The 24,668-nt window shown below is 47.2% G+C and overlaps 2 protein-coding genes across 13 annotated transcripts in view; one reads left to right on the forward strand and one right to left on the reverse strand.

Moving 5' to 3' along the window:
• Positions 1-16,410, reverse strand: part of LOC119466304 (dystonin) — a 228,329-nt gene extending 211,919 nt beyond the window's left edge. For 6 of the 12 annotated variants that reach the window (XR_007464073.1, XM_049657593.1, XM_049657591.1 and 3 more), the window contains exon 1: positions 15,909-16,365. Coding sequence is in view for 11 of the 12 variants with exons in the window: in XM_049657593.1 (XP_049513550.1) it covers positions 15,909-16,005 (97 nt within the window). In the remaining variant the exon portion in view is untranslated. Of the gene's footprint in view, positions 1-15,908 lie in introns of all 12 variants that reach the window. The other 6 variants (XM_049657597.1, XM_049657594.1, XM_049657590.1 and 3 more) reach the window with 3 other exon arrangements.
• A 1,409-nt stretch (positions 16,411-17,819) lies between these two features.
• Positions 17,820-20,477, forward strand: LOC119465924 (NADH dehydrogenase [ubiquinone] 1 alpha subcomplex subunit 5). The gene is made up of 5 exons (XM_037726398.2): positions 17,820-17,908; positions 18,021-18,065; positions 18,134-18,250; positions 18,537-18,602; positions 20,196-20,477. The coding sequence occupies exons 1-5, from the start codon at positions 17,888-17,890 to the stop codon at positions 20,298-20,300; spliced, it is 354 nt and encodes a 117-aa protein (XP_037582326.1). The 5' UTR covers positions 17,820-17,887; the 3' UTR covers positions 20,301-20,477.
• The last annotated feature ends 4,191 nt before the right edge of the window (positions 20,478-24,668 follow it).

Raw genomic sequence — 24,668 nt, forward strand, 5'->3', positions numbered from 1 at the left:
CACGCAAATCTTTCCGGTGCTTTCAGATTCTTTGTACATTTTGTATCGGGTATTACTTTTTAAGTGCACCAGTACGAACGCTCTGTGTAGTTGTTCCTGGGCACTATAATAAACATTTCATTCATTGATTGATTATTTCGAAACACACATACAATTAGGAGAGAAGAAAATATGAGGAAAAGCAGGCTGTAAACTGTCACTGCATGGAAAGGCTGCAACTCCTGCCTGGTACTCCTCAGGTAGGAGGGAATAGAAACATAGAAGCAGAACACCATGACAGATTCATAACAAAGGCTAAAGTACAGCAACGACAAAAAAATATAGTACGGCAGCATAACGCAGAAATAAAATCACCGAAGGTCACACTAAACACAAGATACTAAAAATACGATGTCCGCGTTGAATTACGACACAGAGCGTCGTAATTCACGCGCACGTATGCACGGGCCTCTTCACACAAAAGCTACACTTGCACGCCGCGGCCGGATATATAGCCACGCTGCCGCGACTCTAGACACGGCACCGCCGAAGAGTTCGACATAAAATAATGAGAAAGAACGAACAAAGTTCGTACGTTCCAACGCACGTGAACGTTCATGCGAACGTATTTTGATCACCAGAAAGAAAAAAAAAAAAAGCAAACAGAAGGCGGGGCCAACGTTGTGTATCACGAGGGCGAAACAGCTGTGCTTGTCTACGCAGCGAACCCGCGCCACACACTTGTGCCCGCGGCGTGTATCTCGTCGTTTCCGTTCCCAGGTTATTTTAGGTGCCGCCTCAAAGCCATGTTCCACAGCCTGGACACTTATAAAAGCCCCAGACTGCGGCTGTCACGTTGTGAGCTATGCACCCTGCAACCGGATACAGAGAAATGTTTACTGTATTAATTGTACAGCGAATTGTTTGCATTGCGCTTCTAGACGCGGCTGTATGTCTGACTAGGCCACCCCATTGCACGCATACTTATATCCTGCAACGCCAACTACAGGCACTCGAGATGCCCGCGCGCCCAGTTTCCTTTACGCCAAAGACGCAAGACGGCAAATTTATCGCATTTCATGAACCGCTTCACGATATAGCTTCGCCTCACACATATTCCAAGAAGTGCGTTGTATCTGCGTATCATTTTTTTTTATGTCACGATCTAATGACGATGAAGAAACAAAACACTGCCAAAAATGTGATTAAGAAACCTGCGCCCGGAATGACGAGCAACACTCGAATCAGTACTAAAGCGGCGAGCACAGTGTGGTCGGTCGTCAAACCTATCTGACCGGTCAATCCGTCCGCTAGTGCGCGTGTCACCCCACATTGCAGGGTAATCGCTGGCGCGCATTCCAGAACGTGCAAAACTATTCCATGGTCTACATACAGACGGTCCAGTCCGTGGACAGCGACAATGCCCGCGTTGCATTTCGAGCTATACCGACGCGAGCGGCCACGGTCCCATGGTATGCGCCTTCGTCAAAGAGAATGCTCTCGAGGCCACGTGATCTATAGCATGATCCGGAGTATAGGAGGTGGATGACGTCATAGCGAGGTCACACGCAGAAAGGACGCTATAGACGAACTCCTCACATCCAAACAGACGCACGAATACGCAATTTCAATATAGGTCTCTGTTATTGAAGGGCACCTTGTTGCTGGACAAGTAGGCACACGGTATTTATAACAGCGTCAACTAACGGGGGCAAGAAAGAGGGACATTCACAGCACGGGCTTCAAGTGTCACGAAGCGACGCAAAAGTGAGGGCGGATGGAGGCGGAAGTTCCGGCATAGATCCCCGTAACGTCGTGCAATGCGAGGTCTGGCAAAGGTGTGCTAATTGCGCAATCGAACGAGAAAAAGAAAGAAAGAAATATATATTCCCAATGTACGAAAGCTCTAGCAAATCGTGTTTTCTTAGACGACAGACGCCGAAATACACAAAATACACGACGCCATAACGATGTCATCGGCACCGCGGTTCACCTGCGAAATTCGCAAAAATGAAGTACGGCCTTCTTTTCTGATATCGCACAAGTGCTGATAGAGCTGACTCATAAAGCGCTTCCTATTAGAGTGTTTCAGTCTTCCGGCCTGGACAAGGAGGCGAATCTCCCCTTTAAGAGAGATGTGATCGTCGAATACCCCAACTAAACTAAATAATTAAATGCTAATAACGGTGCTGTAAAGCTCCGAGGTAAATGCCTTTCGCAGAAAGAATCCGAGTGACTGAGATAAGGATGTCACCATGTATTTGTCAAATGGCAACGGAAGAGGTTTCACGATCAGCAAATAAGCAAAACAAGCTGCACGGCCCGAAACACGAGAAATCGATTACGCAAAGAACTTAAACGAGACAAAACGGGGCAATGACGAAGACAACTCCGTCATTTATTCTTGACTAGTCGACCATGGAAAAATGGGACTGCACCAACCGGGCCAGAATGGGAGAACTAGAAGGACGTCTCTGGAGTTCTTTGCGAGCAGACAACAATCAAGCGAGTCGGGAGCGCTGGTTAACGAGACAGAGGTATAATACAGCAGCTACGCTGCAGATCCCACTGAAGCGGGATAACAATGGGAACATGGCAGAGGCTGAAATGGAGATGCCTAGATAGATGCGTGGACTGACATGGAACGACAAGTTCCCAACGACCACATATCCGAGCAACGGTCAAGGTCACTGACGTGGCAATGGAAGTTCGATGAGGAAGACATCAGGCGACCTTGACACGTAATGAAAAGACACGACGTCTACATCGGTGACCAAGTAGCACAGCCACTTTTGCCATGTGTCGAGTCTTCAGTGTCCCCACGTAATCAAGGTCGATTTCGTGGCGAGAGAAAACGAACTGCGGTTCTAAGAGGAAGTGGCGAGACAGTTTCGAGGGAGACCCGGTTGAAGCTGAAGAAGCGATAACTGAAAAGGGTGTGGTCAGAGGCCAGTTTATCGGTCAATCAGAGGTGGGGGAGGGTAGCAACTTCTCTCTATTTATTTGTTTGCTTCTAGTCATCCTTTCACTTCACCAACTGTGTGATTTCTTTTTTACTCTTGAATTGAGAAAATGGATGCACATTTTGCACTTTATGTATCCCATCAAATGTTGAATCCGTGCTTAATGTATATTGGTAACCTATCTCAAAGTTTGACCTAAAGTTGGTCTTTATTTATTTTTCTTTTTTATTAACGAAAGAGTGGGACACGTCAGGGGGGGAGGGGCAATACGTCCCCAACAGGAGCAAACTTATAATACGTCCGCCCAACCCAGACATCGCGAGAGCTTCCCACGCGGTGTCGCAATACCATTTCAATATAAAATCATAAGAGCTAACTGGCAAAGAACCACGTAACGCTTGTGGTGGGGTTTTGCAAAACGCGACTAGAGCGATGGAAGAAGCACTGCGCTATAGCGGTAGGAAACAAATCGGACGCGCACACGTGAACAAAATTCTACAGCCTGCATTCGTCCGTGTCCGAGCTGTTTCCTTACGCTAGCGCAATAAGATGCAACTTCACCAACTAGCCCCATGTCAAGCATTGCGGGACAGAATTAGTGAATCCGTGAAAACTTGCCACTACTGAATACTTCCAGTGTCTTCGAGAAAGCAGAAAAAGAAAACCTGCCAAGAGAAGGGAATTCGCTTCATTTTCTGGTTCCTCTTATTTCTTAAATATGCGGGAAATATTCCACAACGACAACTAGCCCAACTTAGTGCATCAATCCAGAAGACCAATGCACGTTGCTGGGATAATTTACGACCGAGCAAGTGGCACAACCAGCGTCCCATCTGGCAAGGCAACGCCGCCCAACGATGGAAACTATACGGTGGTCAATAGCCTGCCGTGCAAGAAGCGTGACGGCATCCACGTGTTCCTCGGCGTAAGCATCAAGCTTTCAGCTATAAGCACGAGAATAAAATAAGAAAAGAGAGAGTCAGCGCTACGGCTACACCAAACGCCAAGTTTCCGCCTACGCGCGAGACCAATCATCAGCACAAACCCGCAATTCAGAATGCCGAGAAACGCCGACACACACACACCCAGCTGAGGCTTCGCTTCAAGTTCGTCAAAGAATCGCCGGAAAGCAGGTGCGCTGTCGAAAGCGACGAGAGCGTGCATATCGTTAAGCGAACCACTCGAAGACAATGCAATCCAAGAGATACATGTTATCTCGAAGAAACACCAGTGTTACACGTGTTCTGTATACCGATTGAGAAAAAAAAAAAAAAAAACGCGCAACGTTCCTTCCACGTGGCATAGAGCAAGACGCGCACCGCTAGTTCTGCGAAGAGAGAAAGTCCTTCAAAAGAATCAACGCCGTGAGCAACTCGGAAGGTCAAATATCACCTTTCGTAACCTGGTCCCGGGGCCCAGCACCTGAGGACCCTAGTGAAGTGTCCTGAGCGCCCTGTTCCCGCGTCTGCTGTAGCTGTGTCCAGGGATCAAAGTCACAAGAGAGAACGGACAGACCGGCCCGCAGACTACGAACGGTTAATTACGGACGATACGTTCCAGAGCAGTTGAGTAGAGTGCAGTCGGCCACTGTAATACGCGCGCTTCAAATAAACACGATGTCACAGATGCCGCCATCTATAGTACTGGTGCTGAAGTCTGGTGCTACACTTACGTTTAGGCACGCTAAATGTCCGTAACATTTAGCCAACACTAGTTCCTATGATGGGCCGACAGAAACTGGTACGCTTATATACGTAAAAACAAGAAAATAACAACGCAGCAGATTCTGCACGGCTCCAAACACAGGCCGTCCTTCTGCCTGCAAAAGAGCGGTAATGAATAACCGGATATATTCCACTTCCTCTACGAGACAAGATGCGATCATCCAAGTACACAATGAGGAAGCTCTTTTCTTCCACGAGGGGCTTCTTAGACGCTCTACGTAAAATATACTTGTGCGTGTTTCGGGGCGCCAAGTCTTCATACACCGGAATTTCACACGGTATTGTTCCCTAGCTGCAATTTAGCAAAGTATTGCCACAAGTACACGTTGGCCATCAGTTACAAAAAAAGAATAGAGTACAAAGGTGGGTCCTGATAGCGGAAGCAGAAAAAATATTCCCGATCCGCGAACGAGTTGGCAAGGTGCCTCCGTTATCGAGTCGCTTCATCCGAGTATCCGTCTTTCCTTTTGATACACCTCTGCGCTCAGCATGCGTCGCGTAGACGCCGCGTTCTCGCTATTATCGGACCGAAACACCCTCCATTGTTTCGGATACAAACGGCACATCGTTTCTTCAACGCGCGCCCGATGCTATCGATACGCATACATCTCACAAACGACATCCCTTTCCGCAAGCCTTACGAAGAGGAATAAAATACCGCGGCCATAAACGCTGCTGCTATATGCCGTCTCCTCCGCGTATCTTGGGCACGCGTTTCAGAAATAGGCGTGTCATCTCCGTCTAACGTTTCTCCAAGGGCTGTCATGTTCAAAGCGCCTGCTAGAGCGTTTCATTTATTTATTTATTTATTTATTTATTTATTTATTTATTTATTTATTTATTTATTTATTTTTCTTTCTTTATTCGTGCGGTTTAATGTCCCAAAACAGCACTGTGCCTATGAGGGACGCCGCAGGGGAGGGGAAGCACCTGGGGTTATTAACGTGCCCCTCAAGCTACAGGTACACGGGCGTTTTTGCGCCCATCGAAGTAGGGACACCGCGGTCGGGAATCGAACTCGCGACCTCGGGCTCACACCAGAACCTTACAGCCACCACCGCGGTGGGTTGAGCATTTCCTATACGCGTCTCATTGATGCATATATGTGCGTTTATTATGCAAAGGCATGCTTCAGCGCGTAAGCAAATTGAAAAGAGGTGCGGTAACAGAAGGACGACAGGAAAGGTAGAGCGCTGGAACTGGAAGCCACGTTAAATTTTAACTTCCTCGCCTTAAGTGCATTCATTACTATTCTTTTTTTTTTTTTTAAGGACGGCCACGTTTTGCGGCAGTTTCGTGATCCCTCCCTTCCTGTCATGTGTAACTGTGACGCCTTGCGCGATGGATAAACATACGCAAGCAAGTGTGATTCGTTCAATCGTTGGTTTCCCTTTTCCAACCAGACAGCACCGGATATGCGCGATCTTAAGATGACGAGCTTCACCTCCGCCCCGTGCTCGCTTCGAAGTATATATATACCCTTACACTTCGTCGATCAAGGCAACGAACAGCCACGACAAATCGAAGCTGGCGTCACATGACCGAAATAAAAGAAGAAATGGAGGGGGTCCGCTCGATGGAAAGTCTGACGTAACACCTAAAAAAAGCGATAGCTGGCCCGACGACAGTGACAAACGTCGACAGCGACGACGACGGCAATGATATGACAACGTCGGCACGACGGCTCGCATGCAGCGGAGCCAGAATCGAAATCTAAGCAGGGTCGAACAAAGTTTTTATTTTTCTGGCGACGTCTTGCACCAGTTGAACATGTTGATGATAAACATAATTAAAATAGCTGCTACCGACGTCACGAAAGTTGGGGTCCCTTAATTAACAGCTGTTACTGTAAAAGAAAAAAAAAAGTCCTTAGGAAATGTCGCGTCACCTAGGTCCAGATATAGGGAACTAATGAAGATTGTTTGGCGGCATTTACAATTACATTTCTTATATATACAGGCGGTGTGTGCGTCTGCTACAGCTACTACACCTTCCCGAAAAAAGGACAACAGCCGCGGGAGCAGCCAGCCGTCGAAACGGCGTTGCGCAGCTCGCACGATCGAAGAGTCGCGTTGTCAAGTTCGCGTTATGCCAGCCTCGGCAACGACGTGCGCTCGCGCTGAAGCGAAAAAGGAAACAAAAACCGAGGGAAAACGACACGGTGACAGGAGATAATCGAACGACTATTATGACGCAAGCTTGACAAAGAGAGAGGGGCACCGCGGGGCCCACCAGCCGAGGGTTATTCATTTGCGCAGATGGGGGAAGAAATACAAAAACACAAAGTCGAGTGCGGGGAAATCCCCGCAATCGATTTTGCTATGGAAACAACAATGGTCGCCCGGCGATATAATCCCGCGGTAGTGATGTGCGTACTATATACGGTCGTAATTTGCTTGCTCCCTTTTATTGGACTACACGTGCACGGGGGCGTTCCCTCCCCCCCCCCCTTTTTTTTTTTTTTTTCTTTCTTTTCCTCTACCCACCCTTTTCAAATGTCTCGCCCTTCATTGTTGGCGGCGCACCTGTTCCCTGGCCCAGATATTTGATTCTAGCCAGCGGCGGCGTTCTGTGTTTACAAACTGCCGCTTTCTGCTCCTCTTTTACACAGTCGTGTGCAGTGCGCGACTGAGCACACGGCGCGCTTAATTCTATGCAGCACGGGGGGAGCGAGCGTTGTGCTCGGAATATGCTGGTTCACGGCAACTTGTTCTGCGCAGGCGCTGCTGGAGCTGGTCGCCACTGTATATACTGACTCATTGTGGCCATCGATATATGCTCAATCTCTGCCTGTCGCGAATACCTTCAAGCACCACAACATCAGCCAAATTTCGCCATGCATCTGTTGCAGCTATCGTGTTCGTCGTGATCGTGCTTACTTGGATGAATCCCGCGTTCAGGGTGATTGATTCATCAACGAGATTCCACGCGAATTAGCGATACAGGGGCTGGGCGAGACGCCGCAATATAAGGAAGAGCTCCGGTTTAATTTCGGCCACCTGGGATTACTTAACGTAGCCTCAAAGCGCGGTATACGCGAGCGTTTTTGCATTCAGCCGTACGTGGAAATGCGGCTTGGAATCGAACCCGCAACCTCGCATACTCAGCAGCAGAGCGCACTGAAACACCGCGCCGCGTCAACTTATGTGTGAAGCGTCGTCGTCCTTCCTAGCTGTTATCGGCTATATAGCTATCGTTGACTCGCGTAGCTCGCTTTGAATGGCCGTCTACAGCTATGTTCACGAAACGTCTCCGGTCGGTGACTTACTAAAGGGAGTTGAGCGCAGATAAAAACGAGGACAAAACAAGGCACGTTGGACAGACACACAGCATGCCAACAAGCCCACATCGCCATGGCGCAGACGTGGTCGATATATAGTAAGTCTCTTCGATTTGACAGCCCTTTCAGCTCGAGGAGCGCAGCATCTTGGTCCTCGATTTGACGGCCGCCTCGCACGCCTTCTACACCGCGCTCTTCGATTTGACTTCGTGCAAGGCCAGTACGAGCTCACAGTTCGTCTGCACTCGCCACTTTGGAAGCGCGCAGGCGTCGTGAAAGCTCTCGGTAGCAAACGACGTGATGCAGCGCTAGGTGATTCGTGATAGGCGGACGTAAATGTTTCCCGATTTCTTTACGCCAGTTATACACTGCTGTCACATATAAGGAGCCGAAGTTCGATGCCCGAGCCCAGCGCTGGCTCACCTTCAGCACGACCTTTTACGCCTGCACAAGCGCGTTCTTGCTGCCCCGTTTACGCTGTAGTGTTATTTGACCGCTTATACTCTTATCACGCTTATCACTACTGGTAATATCGCGCTCAGTGCGGTAGCTCGCGCCGCCGACCTTCACCCGCTAACACTGAGCCCATATAACGATACTGACTGCCAAATATTTCATAGATTTCACGTATACCGTTCAGCCAGCCATACAGACTTGCCCTTTAGTTTATACAGAGAGAGTTCAAATGCGCAAAAGTAATAAATAACTAAATCTTCTTCGTTTTGTAGTGATTGTATAGCTGTAATAATGTAATCTGCGAACGCGTTGTTTGCAGATAACTTATAAACATTACAACTAAACGTGTAAGGCCATACCTGTGTCATAAGTACAGACGCACTGTCATCGACATTCTTCAGTATTAATAAGGAATTCTATAGACCATGTAACTCTTTTTTCCTTCTTTGCATGAGGTGAGAAGGGGTGTGGCAGACTGCGGACTGAAGAGAGTCACGCGGTCAAAATTTATCTGGAACTCTCCACTACTGGGCTTCAACATTTGCTCTGCCACACTAAGGGAGCCATATACTTCCGTCGTGTATCTCCTGAGCGTCCAACCAATCATCTTTTTTTTTTTTTCTTTTCGGGAAGGTCGGCCAATGAAAAGGTACACGCACTACACCTCGCTCCTTTGCATTATATTTCATCGTAACAGTCTTTTATGCACATCATGCCAATTAAAGCCAAGCAGGGTAAAGAAACAAAGTGAAGAAGGCAAAACGCAGGTTCGTCCCGTTTATCGAACGCGTTCATCTCGACACGCCGTCGAGGAATTAAGGGCGCTCTTGGCGGCGTTTCCGAAAGCGTTCATTTCGCGGACCACCAAGAGAGAGAAATCCGGTTCCGTAATCGACTAACGTTCTCTAATGACGCTTACGCCGTTAACCTCAAACAAACGCTGATTTATTAAATGAGGTTGCGCTTGTACGCGGTCCGTCAAAGCACACCAGGCTTTGCACCTGCTCGTGCCTCGAAACAGTCGCTATATATAGGGAATTAGACAATGCGGCCACCAGTTCCGATGATATTGGCAAGCTTCCCGAGGTAATTTCGATGAGAACTGCACAAAGGACGACACCTGTAGAAGAGTAGATTAGAACGAACAACTGCATTATCAGCGACAACATTCAGATACGCGGCGATCCCCAATGATAAGGAAAGATCATGATTCGAACAGTTCGAAGCGTGTACAATAGTAGCGCGCATATTATCCTCTCGGTCGAAAGGCTGGGGCCGCTTACAAATGATGGTTGTGGTGACAGCCGTGCCGCGAAGATACATTTGAAAGGAGTGCCTAACTAGGCTGTACAAAAAGGTGCTCGCCATTCACTGCTATTCATTGACCTGCAAGAAGCATATAACGCAGAGAGAATGTGTCTTTGTATATGTGCGCGGCCAGTGTAGATAATACGGCGCGTATTACGACGGTCTTCTGGCTCAGTCTTGTCGGAAATCAAACAAGAGGATGGCACCTGCTGTTACGCTACATTAGGAAGCACAACCCTTTCGTTCAATAAAGATTCAATGGAGCACACAGATAATGAATCACCGTGGCGAGAAAATGTCCACATGCTGAGCATAATCCGCACGTCATTCGCAGCCGTTACAGCGGTAGCGTGTCTGCTGCGAAAACGTGCATCAAAGACCAACTGTCGGCACCAAACAGTTTGCAATCGCTTTGGTAACATTCAATGTCCATCGCATTTAAGGCACGTTTGGAAAAGACACTCCCTTTTCGTTTATTTTTCTAAATTACCACTCTATAACCCTCCGTACAACAGGTACTGTAGTGCAAATGGCACGCACGCACTTGGTCAAAACTCGGGCGCTTCCACCAAAAGATTTCACCATCTCCGTTCTCTTCGGTCGAGGCTCTCTGTCCGTATGCGAGCGACGTCGGAAACGACGGTTGGACTCCCGTTGGTGGGCACGCAACAAGAAAGCTCGTCGTACCCCGCGCCTCGCTCGGTCACGAATCGGGACAAGCACTTTGAATTTCAATGATCGACGCACGTGTCGTATACACTGCCGGCACGTGGCACGCAGGTCCCGGCAGCGACGTGTGGGCCTCCGCGGCGCCGAAGACGACAGCGCGCCGTGTTTCACTCGAGAGACGACGTCCACGAGACGCCGCTGACAACGTGCAAAGCAGGAGCGGGCGAAAGGCTGGAGCCCGGCTGCTGCACCCGAGGCGCTGGCTGCACCACACTTCTGGGAACCCGGAGGTCGTCAAACGCAAGCCTCGCGCGGAGGCCAACGAACGCCGCCGGGCCGCGACACAGTGGGCGTCGGTCGGACCAATGAGAGTGCGTAGCTGCTTGTTCCTGGCCGAACGGTCTTTCTCGCCTCGAACGCCAAGAATGCTGAGAGCGGGTCCTTTTCTGAAGCTAATTCAACGGTTATATCAGTTACTATTATACGTAAATAAATGCAACAGCGTCCACAGACGAAGGTCCTATCTCTTCCTATTATAGGAGAGCCAAGGTTCGGCCCAAAATATTCCACAGGGTCATGCAGTCAAAAATTCAAGTGCCACACCAAACAGTAATTGAAGACCCAAATATATAGCGGCTACGATGACGACGGCTCGTGGATCCGCGATCCAATCTTTGGTGGCGCAAGTAGAGATTTCTTCTAGGGCGACCTCCACTGGCAAGGAATGGTTCTGACAGAAGCCACCGAATCCGGATTATGTATACGCTCCTCAGCTATCACTGCGGGGAAAAAAAATTACCCAGGCACTATTGCGACGCCATCCGTATTCGACAGATGACGAGCGGCTTGTGAATGTTGGTCCGGAGAAAGGTGTACACAGATGCAGTTCGGTTCGCAACAAATGGTGCACGGCGAAGGACCTTGAAAAGGAACTGGGACAACACTGTTCCGATAGCGGAGTAACGTTAGGAGGTGTAAGAAGAAAACGATCCGGGTTGATTATTATATTTGTAGGTCGGACCCCTACAGCGGATTGCCGCACGTGAGGAATTCTAGCTACGAAATCAACTTTTACCAGCCGTCCAACGATAGTGCATATCGAGGCACTTGGCCAGAACATCGGCTGACTCCCTTCCCCATGTCCTAACCTACTACCGCCAAGGCCCTGGACTGAGCATCCTCAACCCAATAAAGTTGTTCTTTTTTTCTCTTCTAACTCGCTACAGGAGCAAATAGGTTCGCATACAGAATTCCAAGATTGGTTGAGAAAATTTCTAGCGAAGCAAGCGAATATAAATTGTGCTAGAAGAGGCCTAGCTGACGAAGTCTGCAAATCGGCACGTGGCCGACACCGGGCGCTGCACAGCGGTAACAGAAGAGCCCTGGGGTAGACCTGAACGGACACCGAAGTTTAAAATATTAAACCGAGCTAGATTCACAGATGTCGTCTTTTGGAAGGCCAAACAGATCAGTCTTACCACAAGCGGAGTTTTGGTCAGCCGGAGAGAACTTAAAACATAAAAACGATTGACGACGTCGCCTTTAAATTCAGACACTATGTAGCTTTTCGTGGCGCACTTACCAGTGTATGCGAAAATGAGACAAGACTCAACGTGGCCGCTTTTGGGAACTTCTTCACAAACGACTCATACTGCAGACCTCTTCCTCCGTGTACTGACGTCACCGGCACCTCGGTTCGGGCCCCGTTATCGCGAGTAACTATGAACTCTTATATTGACAAAGAAGAGCGAGGGGAGTTGGGAAACAACCATCCTACACCAGTTAAAATTAAAGCTAGCCTTCAGTGGCCTTTGTTATTCGTCTGCTGCTACTGTTCATAACTAACTAGGATGTGTTCGAAAAGTGAGAATATCCGAATCAAACCGAATACGAATATTCGAGTAAAAACCGAGCTCCGAATATTCTCTCATTTCTAAACAAAGTGAAATATAATGTCTATGGTCGATCTGCGGAGCATCAGAGTTCGAAGTTCGGCTGCAGTTTGGCGGCAGAGGGCCAGAATGGCGCAGCTGACAGACGGGCATCGGTGACGACTATACTGCTGGAGCTTCGCCTGTGTTCTTCGAAACGATGGGAGTGAGAGCTCCACCGATATACCGCGCGACCAAAACGACCTCGTCCAACTACAGTGAACTCTCATTTGAGTGAATTTCAAGGAACCCAAGGAAATGTTCACTTAATTGAAAGTTCACTAAACTGAGTTTTCACTAGAATATGGAACAGCATATAGGCACAGCAGACATCGAGTCAAAAGTATGAAATGTAATTTATGGAGTTATGGATGGTGCAGTGTAACAGTTACGTTGCTGCCTACCTCATATTGAAAAAAAAAAAGTGTCCAAAAAGTCTATGTTTTTGTGCACTTCCTCCGGCACAGCTTGTTGCTGAGACACGAAGCCTCGCAACTTTCCAAGGCATCCTACAGCCTCGACTAGAGTTGCAGGATTTGAATCTGCCTCTGCAATTGCATATTCCTCGTCGCACTCTTCTTCTTCGGGACGAACACAGTTCAGCACAGGTAACGAGCTCAATGTCACACATAGTCTTCAAACGAAGTGTTGCATGGCATGGCAGAGAAGGGATACCTTTAAAACAGCGCTACACAGCGGAAAATTTCGTTCAACTGATTTCAAAAATGAGCCTAGGTACACTGATCATCGAGTTCGTTCAACTGAAATATTCAGAAATTCGTTTAACTGAAATATTTTTGCATAGAATGCATATGAAAACCGCCTGGGATTTTCTAAAAGTTTGTTATTCTGAAATATTCGTTGAACCGACGTTCGTACAACTGAGACTTTACTGTATGTCAGCAGCAGCAGCAGCAGTGGCCTGTTTACCTTCTGCCACCTTGCAGGTGGATTCTACACGGTCGTTAGGCCCAATCCATGTAGCGCTGTACTTGAGTATATTCGCATGCCATAGCGGTCCTCAACGGCGCCGACCGTTATCTGTTGAGACATATCATGCGTGCGTTCCTTCAAGCACGTGTGCACTGTGTTTTCCCCCTCGACGACGGGACGAAGAACGCGGCTTTCACGCCAGGCGTTTTTCACTGCAGGAAGCTATACATATAATGCAAAGAGGGAGGAAGGAAAGTATGGGCCGAGTCGTGGTCCCAACATAAACATCCCCCTCAGTCTTCCTATTATTCTTATTATTTATTCAGCCGCGATCGGCGAGTAGTGCGGAATTCAGGCCACGCATATGAATGGTAGTTGCACGGCAGCAGACGGACAGCGCTTGAAAGGATGCAACGGACGTTTGATTTTATTTTTCGTATGATATGCAACAACTGCGTGCAAGTTCGTTCGCCGTGGCACGAAGCGGACGCTGAAGTATTTTCCAACACGAAAGCGTCGGGCTTATATGCGCGACCACCAACGCTGAGTGACGCAACGTGACCACAGTGGCCACGCCCTTTTCACGAAGCACAGTGGTGCGGCCTTTCTGCTACGTCTATACACTTTCCGCCGCATTCATAAATGCCTCTTAACTTGAAGCCCATGCTTGGCTTGATTTAAACGACGCCTATCGAGAACGCGCCGAAGGAAACGCATTGAGCGTCTTCGGCACGTTCACGTCAGGCGTCATTTGGTTTTATCAACTTGAAGCGTATGGGCTTCAAGTTGATGCGTTTCTGAATACGGGGGTTAGTTTACACCTGCATCATCGAAACATTCCTGGCTGTATCAGCAAAGTTATTTTTCTTTCGACATGCATATATGCATCAAGCTTTAATGAAAATTCATGTGAACAGCTTCGATTACTAACAAGAATTAAAAACGAGTTATCTGCCATCTAGCGCACATGCGCCAGAGCCATATGAATTACACTATCCGAGTGTCACTGGACGAATTGACGCAGAAGTTTTCACAATAAAAAAAAAAGTGTACATTGCAATGATCGAGATCGATAAACCTGCTGCCACTAATGCAGTGGGATAAAAAAAAGAGAAAAAAAGAAGCAGGAATAAAAAAAGAAGCAAAACAAGATTAGGTCTGCGGTCTGTGTTCGCAGGCCGCACCACACGAGCACTTCTCGACAAGACACTTCGCGGAGCTCTGGGCTCTTCCCGACAACTACTTGCTTCGTGGCGCGGAGGGCTTTCGTTTCGGCGCCCATAGAGTGCCGTTAAAAGCCGTGCTATGGAAAGTCAGCACGGCATCGATGACGTCACCACGCGGAAGCGCGCGCGTCCGCGCTGACGATCGCGCGTGTTGGTGCGTGCGTCTCCGGCACGAAACGCGAGAAGGCATCATTGCATTGCATGGGCTGGCCACGCTCCCAATGCACGTGTCACGCGAGCGGTGATTGTTTGTAAACACCGGTTCATTTATAGCGCGCCCCGGCAGTCGGAGGACCCCCTGCGGACAGGAACAACTGCTCTGGCATCCGACCAGCCGTCGGCACCTCTCTTCCGTGGAACAAATTTCGGTCGTTCGAAAATGCGCGTGCCGGGAGAGCTTTCTATATAGCACACCACGCCCCTAGACGCCCGCAGTTCGTATCTTTCTGCGGTGCTGCGTGCCAATTCTGTCGCCCGGGCGACAACGTCTCCCAAGAGACTCCCTTCTGCTCTCACGGGCTGCTCGACTGAACGTGTGCCTCAATCTTTTTTTTTTTTTTTTTTTTTTAATCTACTTCCGTCCACTACGACTATAACGTGGATCAAAGCGGGCCGAAAGACAACAGTACAAAGACATTCGGGCACATAAGCTGCCTGCAAACGGCAGATATAACGTTTCCTCTCACTTGCGCTACTTTTCCTGCCGTTCACAATCTTTACGGGACTTGGCCACTTTCGTCGCAATATCCGAGACAAGACGGTAGCGGAAGCAGTCGGCGAAGGGGTAAGCGAGCGATTGCGCAAGCTCCTTACAGGGAGTAACGCTGACTCCGGGACTTCCCAATCGCCCACGCGTTTCGTACGACGCCGATCTCCCTCCCGAAGCAAACGCCCGGTCCAGCAGCCCCCGAAAAACGCCACCGACAAAGAAAAAGACAAAAAAGAAAAAAAAAAAAAGAAAGGGAATTGAAACTACCCGCTGGCCGGCAGGCAACAACAGCTGCTGCACACCGGCCAGGTGAGGGCTTCTGCCGGAAGGAACAGCCGGTCAACGTGAACGCGCCGAACGCGCTTTTCCAAACCTGCCGGCGCTGGTAAATGAACTCGGTTGTCACTCGGTCGTTCGGGGTATTGCGAAACTATGACAATGAGAGAGTTCATCTGCGTGTGCTCGACTTGTGCCGCGGGCACTTTCAGTTTTCGTTCTCGTCTCGGATTCACGAGGGGACGCTTTCTCGTGATAGCGCTGGCTCGGCGTGCACGGCCGCCGCCGCCGCGTCTCCGCTCGTGCAAAGGCAGCGAACCGGCGCGGCCGCACACAAAGCACGATCGCCGCCGCGACAGAGCAAGGGGAAAGAAGAGCAGCGCCTGCGACGCGGCGGCGTCGCCGGGTTTATGGTGGGGGAACCGAAAATAGTGGATCGATGGCTGCTACTCACCGGCGATGCGGAGTACGGCCCGATCGGCCGGGTCCAACTGCAGGATGCTGAGCGGCTGCTCGCGCGTCCACTCGGCGAGGCTCGGGCCCAGGTCCATGGGCGCGACGTGCGAGCCGAACGAGCCGTACCAGGAGCCAGCGGCGGTGAGGCCTCTTCCGCCGCCGGTCGCCGAGAGCAGCGACGACACCGAGCGCTGCGGAGGCGGCGGTGGCGCCGGCCACGGGCCGGACACCAGGCAGTCCGTCCAGCTGCGCGACCGGGGCTTGGCCAGCTTTGCGCGCTCACATCGCGCACGCTGCGGCCCCACTAGCGACGATTGCTCGCACTGCCACACACTGCCACACGCACTGCTCCGGCCGCCGGACGGGCCTCCGCATCCGACGCTTCACTGGTTTTCCAGGCTGCTGCTGGCCGCCGACGCTGATCCCACGGCCATACACGGCAGAGACGACGCTTTCGCAATGGGGAAAGGCGTGTAGGCCTAACCGGAAGAGGGAGAGTCCGCGGCGTCGGTCTCCGCGTCGACGCTCGCAGCGTAACCAGCGGCCGCCGCCGCACGCGCGACCTCCTACGCAGTTTGAGTTTGCGACGACGGAGGGCGCCACAAGCACAAACGCTGGTGCGACAGCGAAATTATCATTGCTATTGGTGCCACTGCTGGTACGACTGCACGTCATCTGACGACTATGTTCTACCACTAAAGCATGGCATAAACTGATGCATGCGCCCTCCTATGACTAAAATAAGTACTATAATTTGCTTATATTATTAATTATTCAAGCGAAATATTTTATAGCTTTGTTCACAGGCGGTTGTTAAACTCGTAAATTTTTAATAGCGCTGTACACAAGCTGTATTGGTTCGTGAGGCAATGTCAAGGGGCGTTTAGCAGCCGGCGTGGTCAACAACCTCACATGGTATTGAACTAACATAATGGTTATGCAGAATGACACAATGCAGCCGCAAAAGAAGCGCAGTGTTAGCGCAAGGCACGTGTGATTTCAACAGTGCACAGTAAGATAGAATATGTTATATTTACAATGCTGGTGACAAGTGTTATGCATAGTTTTTATTCGTTCAATCACTGATTTCTACTATGTAGCGCGTTCGATTGTTACCGCTTTTCATGGGAAAGATTCATTCGTCAGGAAAGGAGGGGAGGGGGTGGGAGGAGAAATAGGTTTGCGCGTTATGAAAGAGACTCGGTGCGTTATCACAAAATTTCCGTTTAACAAAATTCACAGGAAGCATGTCTAGAAATGTAACTGCTGTTCCCCACCTCAAATGAACATGACACCTAAAGGTTACGCGCTTAAACTCCGCGCAATAACGTATTTTAAGGGCCCTGCATATGTGCATACATATGGTAACTCTACATTTGCGGGCTTTACATTTGCTATGTGTTGCCACCTATTAGGCCTGTACTCAAACGTTTCGTCAGAGTTTTCAAACAGTTCTATAGGGTAGCGCCATAGGTGTTCTGTGGCATAGTAGCGCCGCAGGTAGCGCCCTTAGTACGTGGCCATTAGTGGCCATTAGAGTTATTGTATCGGCTCTAGCGTTGAGGTTTCTACAAATTTTCGTATAACGCTCATGAGCTATAATGACTACATGTCAGAAAATCACGACCATGATGTGTTCCTGACTTCAAAAAGCATATCCTTCGAGATTGGCTTCGTAAATACATTCGTTGTAGTTTTGACTACTAGAATAGTACACTATAGTTTCTATAAATAAAAAAAATTGTATCTATACGACGTAAGTATATTTAGACCAATGACGTTCTTCGTGTAATATCGAAACTAGAGTGTAATAGTAATCAAAACACTAGCAATAGCTCTCTTTCGCGGATCTCAAAGGCTATGCTTTTGCGTACTACAAGTGTACAAATTCCTCATGGTCGCCATTTTTTGACATCAACATTTTGCGCACCATTATCATCATCGTCCTTCATAAGCATTACTTCTGCTACGGTCGAAATGGCTGGCGTGCTAAAGAAGGTATTTCTGTAGTTTCTGTGCTTCACACTCGTAAACTTCAGCGTGATGTACATCTGCATACTGACTCGAGAGTCATGCTACTATGCACCGATCTCTGTTTTTTTTCTTTCAGACGACCGGGCTGACGGGACTAGCAGTATGCAAGAACCCGCACCACGTTCGTACTCGTAGTCCTTGTCCTTTGCGTAGTAGTCCGGCGCTAAAAGTGGATCTTTTGGAATGCAGGAGCTGACCATAGTCTACAATAAAATCCTGCGGGCACTTGCGAAGTTGCCGGAAAGCGCGGCTTACAGACGCTACACGGAACAGATCGTGAACGAGCGTCTCTCACTGGTTCAAAGCGTGAGTACCCGGATTGCGTTTACTACGTTTGTAACGTTAAAGCGTTTTCTCTGCACTGTGGCTTCTGCTTAGGAATGGTTGCTAACCATCATGACGTACGACAAAAGCAGATCTGTTAGGTCTCAGCTAGTGTGGTGGAACGATTAACATCATCTGAGGTAGATGTCTTGCTGCCACTGCGATCAGCAGCGTAACCTCATCATTTCTCGCTAGAGCTTCAACAGCCTGCGTAGCCGGCCTGTATTTGGCGCAAATGTCCTGACCTAGCTCTTTTATCTACTTGCAGGAAAAGGACATCGTGCAACTGGAAAAGCGCATTGGTGCAGGACAGATTGAACAAGTGATAAAGCAGGTTGGATCATTTTTACAGCATTCCTAATGTTCCAAATATTCTCTGCTGATCAATGATGCAGGCGGCGCATATTTAATCCTGAGACACGGGTCTTATTAATCACAATCTGAAGCTGCTGCGCTTGTGCACTTAAGTGTGTGTACAGTCCGTGATTTGGTGGCATAAAGTAGTCCAGAAGAGTGGTTTGCTGAGAGAGTTGGTAAGGCATCCTTCACTTAGGCAGCGCGAAATAACATAGACCGCACTGTCTGTGTTTTCTTTCCCTAGACTAGACATAGAAAATGCACGTGTTAATGAAAGAAAGTGTGCTTACAACAACAGGACATGAAGCAGATAACATATACCAGCGCTGTTTGTCCTGTTGTAAGTGCTGTTTCTTTCACTATCAAGTATGTGCCAACTGGCCTGAATGTGTTTATCAACTACCACCTGTGCCATAAGGTATATAAGGTGCCGTCGTCAATGTGTCTTCCTTTTGTGTGTGTCACTTTAGCGACAAATAGGTCTTGCAGCAAATGCAAACTAGGCCAAGAAGCATTTGTCATATAATTGGAAAGTCTCTGCAAAATGTGCAACAGTTAGCCTGCTTGTGTAACATTCTTTCTTTCAGTTCAGTCAGCAATATTAGGTTTTATTACCCATAGGACCAGAATGTGCAGTTCTCAGGTTACAAAGAGAACTTATAACATTACTACATTTTGCCATGAGTTTCAGGTACCAAGTTTCTTCGGTTTACTTATGCAACAATAGTTGACAATGTTGCTGGCTTGCTCGTAGAAGCACCAACTGTTCTTACACAGTTTTTTCATTAACATATTGCTGTATGCCTATATGTGCTTCAAGTTCTCAGCTCCAGACATAATAATAAATGTGTTGTGTGATCTACAAGAAAAGATGCAGTTCTTGGACTTTGTGCCCCTAGAAAGTGGAACTAAATTTTGATTAGTCAGCAGCTTTACACTAGAGTGTCTTCTATCTGGGCATAACTATTTGTACCAGCTAAGTTGATCAACCAGCATAGTTCAGTTTAGTGCTGGTTTTAGTGGTATTCAGCAATGGGTCACATGAAGGACAAATTTTGTATTTAATGAAATTACTGTTAAAAATAACCCAAGTTTTGGCAAGGGATGTTTACATCTGACAGCACTACATTTGTCTGTTAACATCACCCTACTAGTAGAACATCATGGTTGTATTTAAAGCACTTGTTTAGTTACTGGCATAAGGAGATTACATAAGGATGGCATAAGGAGAATTAATGTTGTAACACAGCAGGATTATTGAATCTACACTGACCTCCCAGTTTGGATTCAGTAACTGCTTAATATATAGGCCAATATAATCTGCAATGACCTTGCAGTTTTGGATTCAGTAATTTCTTAATATATGGGCCAATATAGTGTAATGACTGCTTTCCATTTATTTCTTTTTGTGCTTTGTCAACAGTCTGAGAAGCCTACACTAACCCCAGGATCAGCTGATTGTGAGTGGTAAATGATAAGAAAGGAATAGAATCAAGCGAAAGTAATCGTTACATTACAGTGGCCACGCATCGTTCATGTGAATACAGTACAACTGAGGTATCCCTTTCAGGCTGAAGGTGAGCTGGTGCTGGCAAGGCGGATGCTAAATTGGAAGCCATGGGAGCCCCTGATTGCAAAGTCGCCTGCTGGCCAGTGGAGCTGGCCACCCAAGTGATGATGATGATGAGTAGCCACAGCCAGCCATAGCTCCACGATCACTTCTCGCAAGTCACTTCGTGTATAACATGGCAACTGGGTGGATAGCCTGCTCAGCTGGCTTTCCTTACAGTTTTGTTTAAAGCTGCTTGCTTTGTGTCACTTATAGTTACATAGAATAAACTAATATCAAGCACCTCAGTCTCTGCCATCTCTCGCTGAATGTGGAATATCTGCCCATTGTCATGCAGCAGAACAAAAAGGTTGTGTAGGTACTGGTTATTGTAAGGCAGAACAGCCAACACAGCCGTAGCCATTAGTAAAATCTTGAGCCTTTCGAGCATTTGTGGGATGTGTAATTAAGTATGAAGGATAATAAACAATATTCTGAAAGAATTTAAAGTAAACTGAGTACATGGTTCTGCAGATTACAAGAATGCTAAATGCAGAGGTCAGCTTCAAGGAGAACCTGAATAGCTAGTGCATGCAACAATTAACAGTATTATTTTTAGAGGTTGCCTGGCTCATTTTATGATTTGGGCTGGCACATTTTTCTGACACTAGCATAAAATAGGAGCAAAAGTCCATGCAAAGCCTATAATACTTGTATGTGCATTATATTCACATGGTTCCAAAAGCCATTCAAAAATATTTCAGCAACTTGTCTGTATCCATTTTACTCTTAAAAGCCATGCAGAATGTAATTCGTAAAAGCCACTACTACACAAATTGTAACTTGTTATCATAACAGAAGCACAAGAACAAGTGAAGGACCATGCAAAGAGCGATGTAACGAAAAATGTTAGATGTAACGTTAAGAGACAGGAAGAGAGCCGTGAGGATCAGAGAGCAAACAAGGATAGCCAATATTCTAGTTGACATTATGAGAAAAAAGAATGGAGCAGGGCAGGCCATGTAATGTGTCGGGCAGATAATCAGAGGGCCATTAGAGCTACAGAATGGGTGCCAAGGGAAGCACAGTTGAGGATAATGGAAAATTAGGTGGCGCGATGAAATTGGGAAATTTTCAGGCGCAAGTTAGAATCGGCTAGCATGGGACAGGGCTAATTGAAGATTGATGGGAGAGGCCTAAGTCCTGCAGTGGATATAAAAATAGGCTGAGGATCATGATGATCGTAACAGAGCGAGACTATGCACTGAGTTGTAGCTGTTTTATTGCTCTCCTGTGGTTGTGAATTCAATTACCAGCTGCAACGGCCACATTGCATTATATTATATTCACATTGTTCCAAAAACCATTCAAAAATATTTCAGCAACTTGTCTGTATCCATTTTACTCTTAAAAGCCATGCAGAATGTAATTCATAAAAGCCACTACTACACAAATTGTAACTTGTAATGGGCTTGGAATGCAAGAATGCTTCTGTGGACAACACTGGATGTGCGTTAAAGAACAAATGGCGTCAAAATTAATTTGGAGGCCTCCACTACATCATCTCTTACAGCCCCTGTGTTGCTTTGGAACTCTTTAATAACTTTGCATAGTTTGCGTATGCACTTCTGAGTGACAACCATTAACTTTGTTATCCAGCGTCTCTCCCTGAAACAAGTGCATAAGGAGAAAAACCGCCATAAAGGTTGCCATTGCAAGTTAGTAATAGTTCAATGATCTTTCCATCAGGAGCCCATGTCATGCATTGTGAGAGAAAGAGAGATGTCAGCAAACGTATAAATATATATGATAAGCAATAGAACAGAAAGTTAAGAGAATTGGTATGGATTGATTTTGTTGTGCAATCCAGCACGCACAAGCGATGTGAGAGCAAGAGGAAGGAAGACCTGTACAGTTGTGAGTCAGCGCTTTTATCCGTGTGTCCCTTCCTTCTGCGCGTTCATCACTTGAGTGCACTGAATTCCTCAAGAAAATGGATCCGTATATAATCAGTCAATGGAAACTGGAGAAGTTTGCCTGGTTGCAGGCAAATCCATACTGTGCACATTTGAGAAAGAAACTGCGGCTTGGGCGAATTGGTAATGCTTCATTGCGACTTGGGCGAGTTGGTAATGCTTCATTACCATTTTGCCCAAGTTGCAGTTTTATTGCAGCGCTTGTGATGTGTCTTATTCTGTCAGTCCTCGTTTTTGTGGGCTGTTTTCTTTTTTTCAAGATTGAGAAAGAAAGCTCCCTGACTGTGGAATGCTGCAGCAGACAACTTACCGTATTTATTGGATTATAAGGCGGTCACGATGATAAGGCGAGGGTGCAAATGGGGGAGCCCAAGAAAAAAAACTTGAGCATGCACACCAATATAAGGCGATAGAGTAGCCGACGGATTATCAAGGCTCGGATACTGAATTACTAACACAGCCAAATTGCAAAATGGTGACCATGAAATAGGCGGTGGGGGGAAGGGAGCTTCAACATGCGAAGTGCGGCTTATATGCGGATTTTGCCTTTAGGTGTGGCTTCACGGCAGCTCAAGTTTCTCCTTATACTGTGGCTTCACGGCACCGAGGCGCGCGCATGCCGTGAAGCCACACCTAAAGGCAAAATTCGCCTATAAGGCGGGGGTTGACTTCAAGGCAAAAAATTCTAGAAAAGGACCTTTCCTTATATTCAAATAAATACGGTAATACTCACGAAAGGCCTAGCTCCTCAAGCTATTTCACTTGGCTGGACTGTCAATTTTTTGCAATATTTTAAGAAACGCACAGTAGATTGTGAACGGAGTGGAGGCAGGATTGATGCACACATTTTCGCAACTTTCATGCACTGAATAGCTCAGGAACAACTTGTTTTTGCACACTGCAGGAGTGCTGATGGCACTCATTGTCACTCAGGCAAAGTGAATTTAGGCAGAACACTACTGAGCTTGACAAAAGCTACAGTATAAATGGGCAGTAAACTCTGCATTTATGCCTCCCACAATGTAATAATAAGACAGTGGTGGTTACTGTGACCTTTTGGTCTGCCTGAAACTGTTTGAAAGTGGACTACTAGAGAGCAGAAGCTATCCGTTGAGCTCAACACTGACATCTTTTTCTACACATAAAATGTTGAGTTACCTATCAGCCATGTATGCCCTTTCCTTGAAAATCCTGGAGCATTCTGGTGCAGTTTCAGCAGTGCTGTGGCAATATTTGTAGCACTTCCAAAAATTATAAATTAGAACTGCTTATATAGAATGTCTACATAATATTCACCTTATTTAAACAATACTCTTGTGTGTCCCCAAGTACTTTAACCGCTATTTTTGGTAGCACTGTGTTGTTATTAAGTGAAAGATAATGGGTGTTGCAGACTTATTCTCAAGAAACTACCATGCATAGTCCTTATTGATACAGTACGTACTCTTAGAGGATCACCACTACAGTTTAGCTTCAGGTTTGTGCTATGACATTTTAGTGCCACAGTGAACATTGTGATTCTGTACTCCTTTAATATGAGGAATGTTAGCTTTCAAGTTTTATTGCATTTGTATGTGTGTGATTTACACACCATATGCATCTTTTATCTCTTATTTGAGAAAAAAAAATTCTGGAGAAACAATCAATGATGATTCTCAATATAGAGAGACACCAAAGGCAAATATTAAGTCACGCTGAAGTGATAGATCAGTGCTCTATAACATCTAAGGCGTCAATATTATCACGAACAGAGCTGTAGTAATCGAGAAATTGAGGTAAATGCAGGACACGGTTAGAGACTACCCCGGGACATTCAAGTACTAGCCCGATGACAAAGGCATTCCTCATTATAATTCTGTCACTAGTACTCAACCTCTTATGATAAAAAAGATCATTGTATTGCATTATAAGACGAAAGAAAATCCTACTTCTCCCGTTCTATTTGATTTTTAGAAAGAATAACTCAGTGACGTTACTCTTGACGACGACGTGGGCAGTCGAAAGGTCTCGTTTCCTCTACTCTGTGCCGGCCGGTCTTTCGTGTTTTATTAGTTTTGTTATCACATAGTGCTGCGCTGCTTTTCCTGGCTCGTGAAACTTGCACAAACTGCAAGTAGCAGAGAATGTCACGTCCATGTGATGCCGCAGAATTCCTGAGCAGTCCACGCCAATTAACCAAGAGCAGCTGCAGCGGTGAATACAACACTGCCTTGGCTCGGCTCCTCCATGGCCACGCATTTGCGTTTTAGCGCAGGGAACCGTAGCGCCAACTGTCGGCCACCATTTCACTCACCGACAGAAGCAAAGGGCGGCGATGGTGTATGCAACGTCACCACTCCCCGCTCGGGGGGGCGGGCGATTTGAATTGTGCTAAAGGTATGCGGACCCTTCAAATGCAACTTTCTCATAAAACTAAATCTCTTCTTGACACGAAATAAGCGCTGCGAGGTTTCTGGATTGGTATTCTAACAGTCCACGTTGACTTAGCATTTGCCTTTAGTGTCCCTTTAAGTGAATA

Source organism: Dermacentor silvarum, chromosome 10 (genome assembly GCF_013339745.2).
Source record: "Dermacentor silvarum isolate Dsil-2018 chromosome 10, BIME_Dsil_1.4, whole genome shotgun sequence".
In the NCBI taxonomy this organism is placed as follows: domain Eukaryota; kingdom Metazoa; phylum Arthropoda; class Arachnida; order Ixodida; family Ixodidae; genus Dermacentor; species Dermacentor silvarum.

Bases quoted from the DNA above. Each gene is read 5' to 3' on its own strand.
- LOC119465924 (XM_037726398.2), top strand. From the start codon at position 17,888: ATGGCTGGCGTGCTAAAGAAG. The intron at 18,251-18,536 runs GTGAGTACCCGG...ATCTACTTGCAG, and splicing joins GTCTCTCACTGGTTCAAAGC to GAAAAGGACATCGTGCAACT. The intron at 18,603-20,195 runs GTTGGATCATTT...TATCCCTTTCAG, and splicing joins TTGAACAAGTGATAAAGCAG to GCTGAAGGTGAGCTGGTGCT.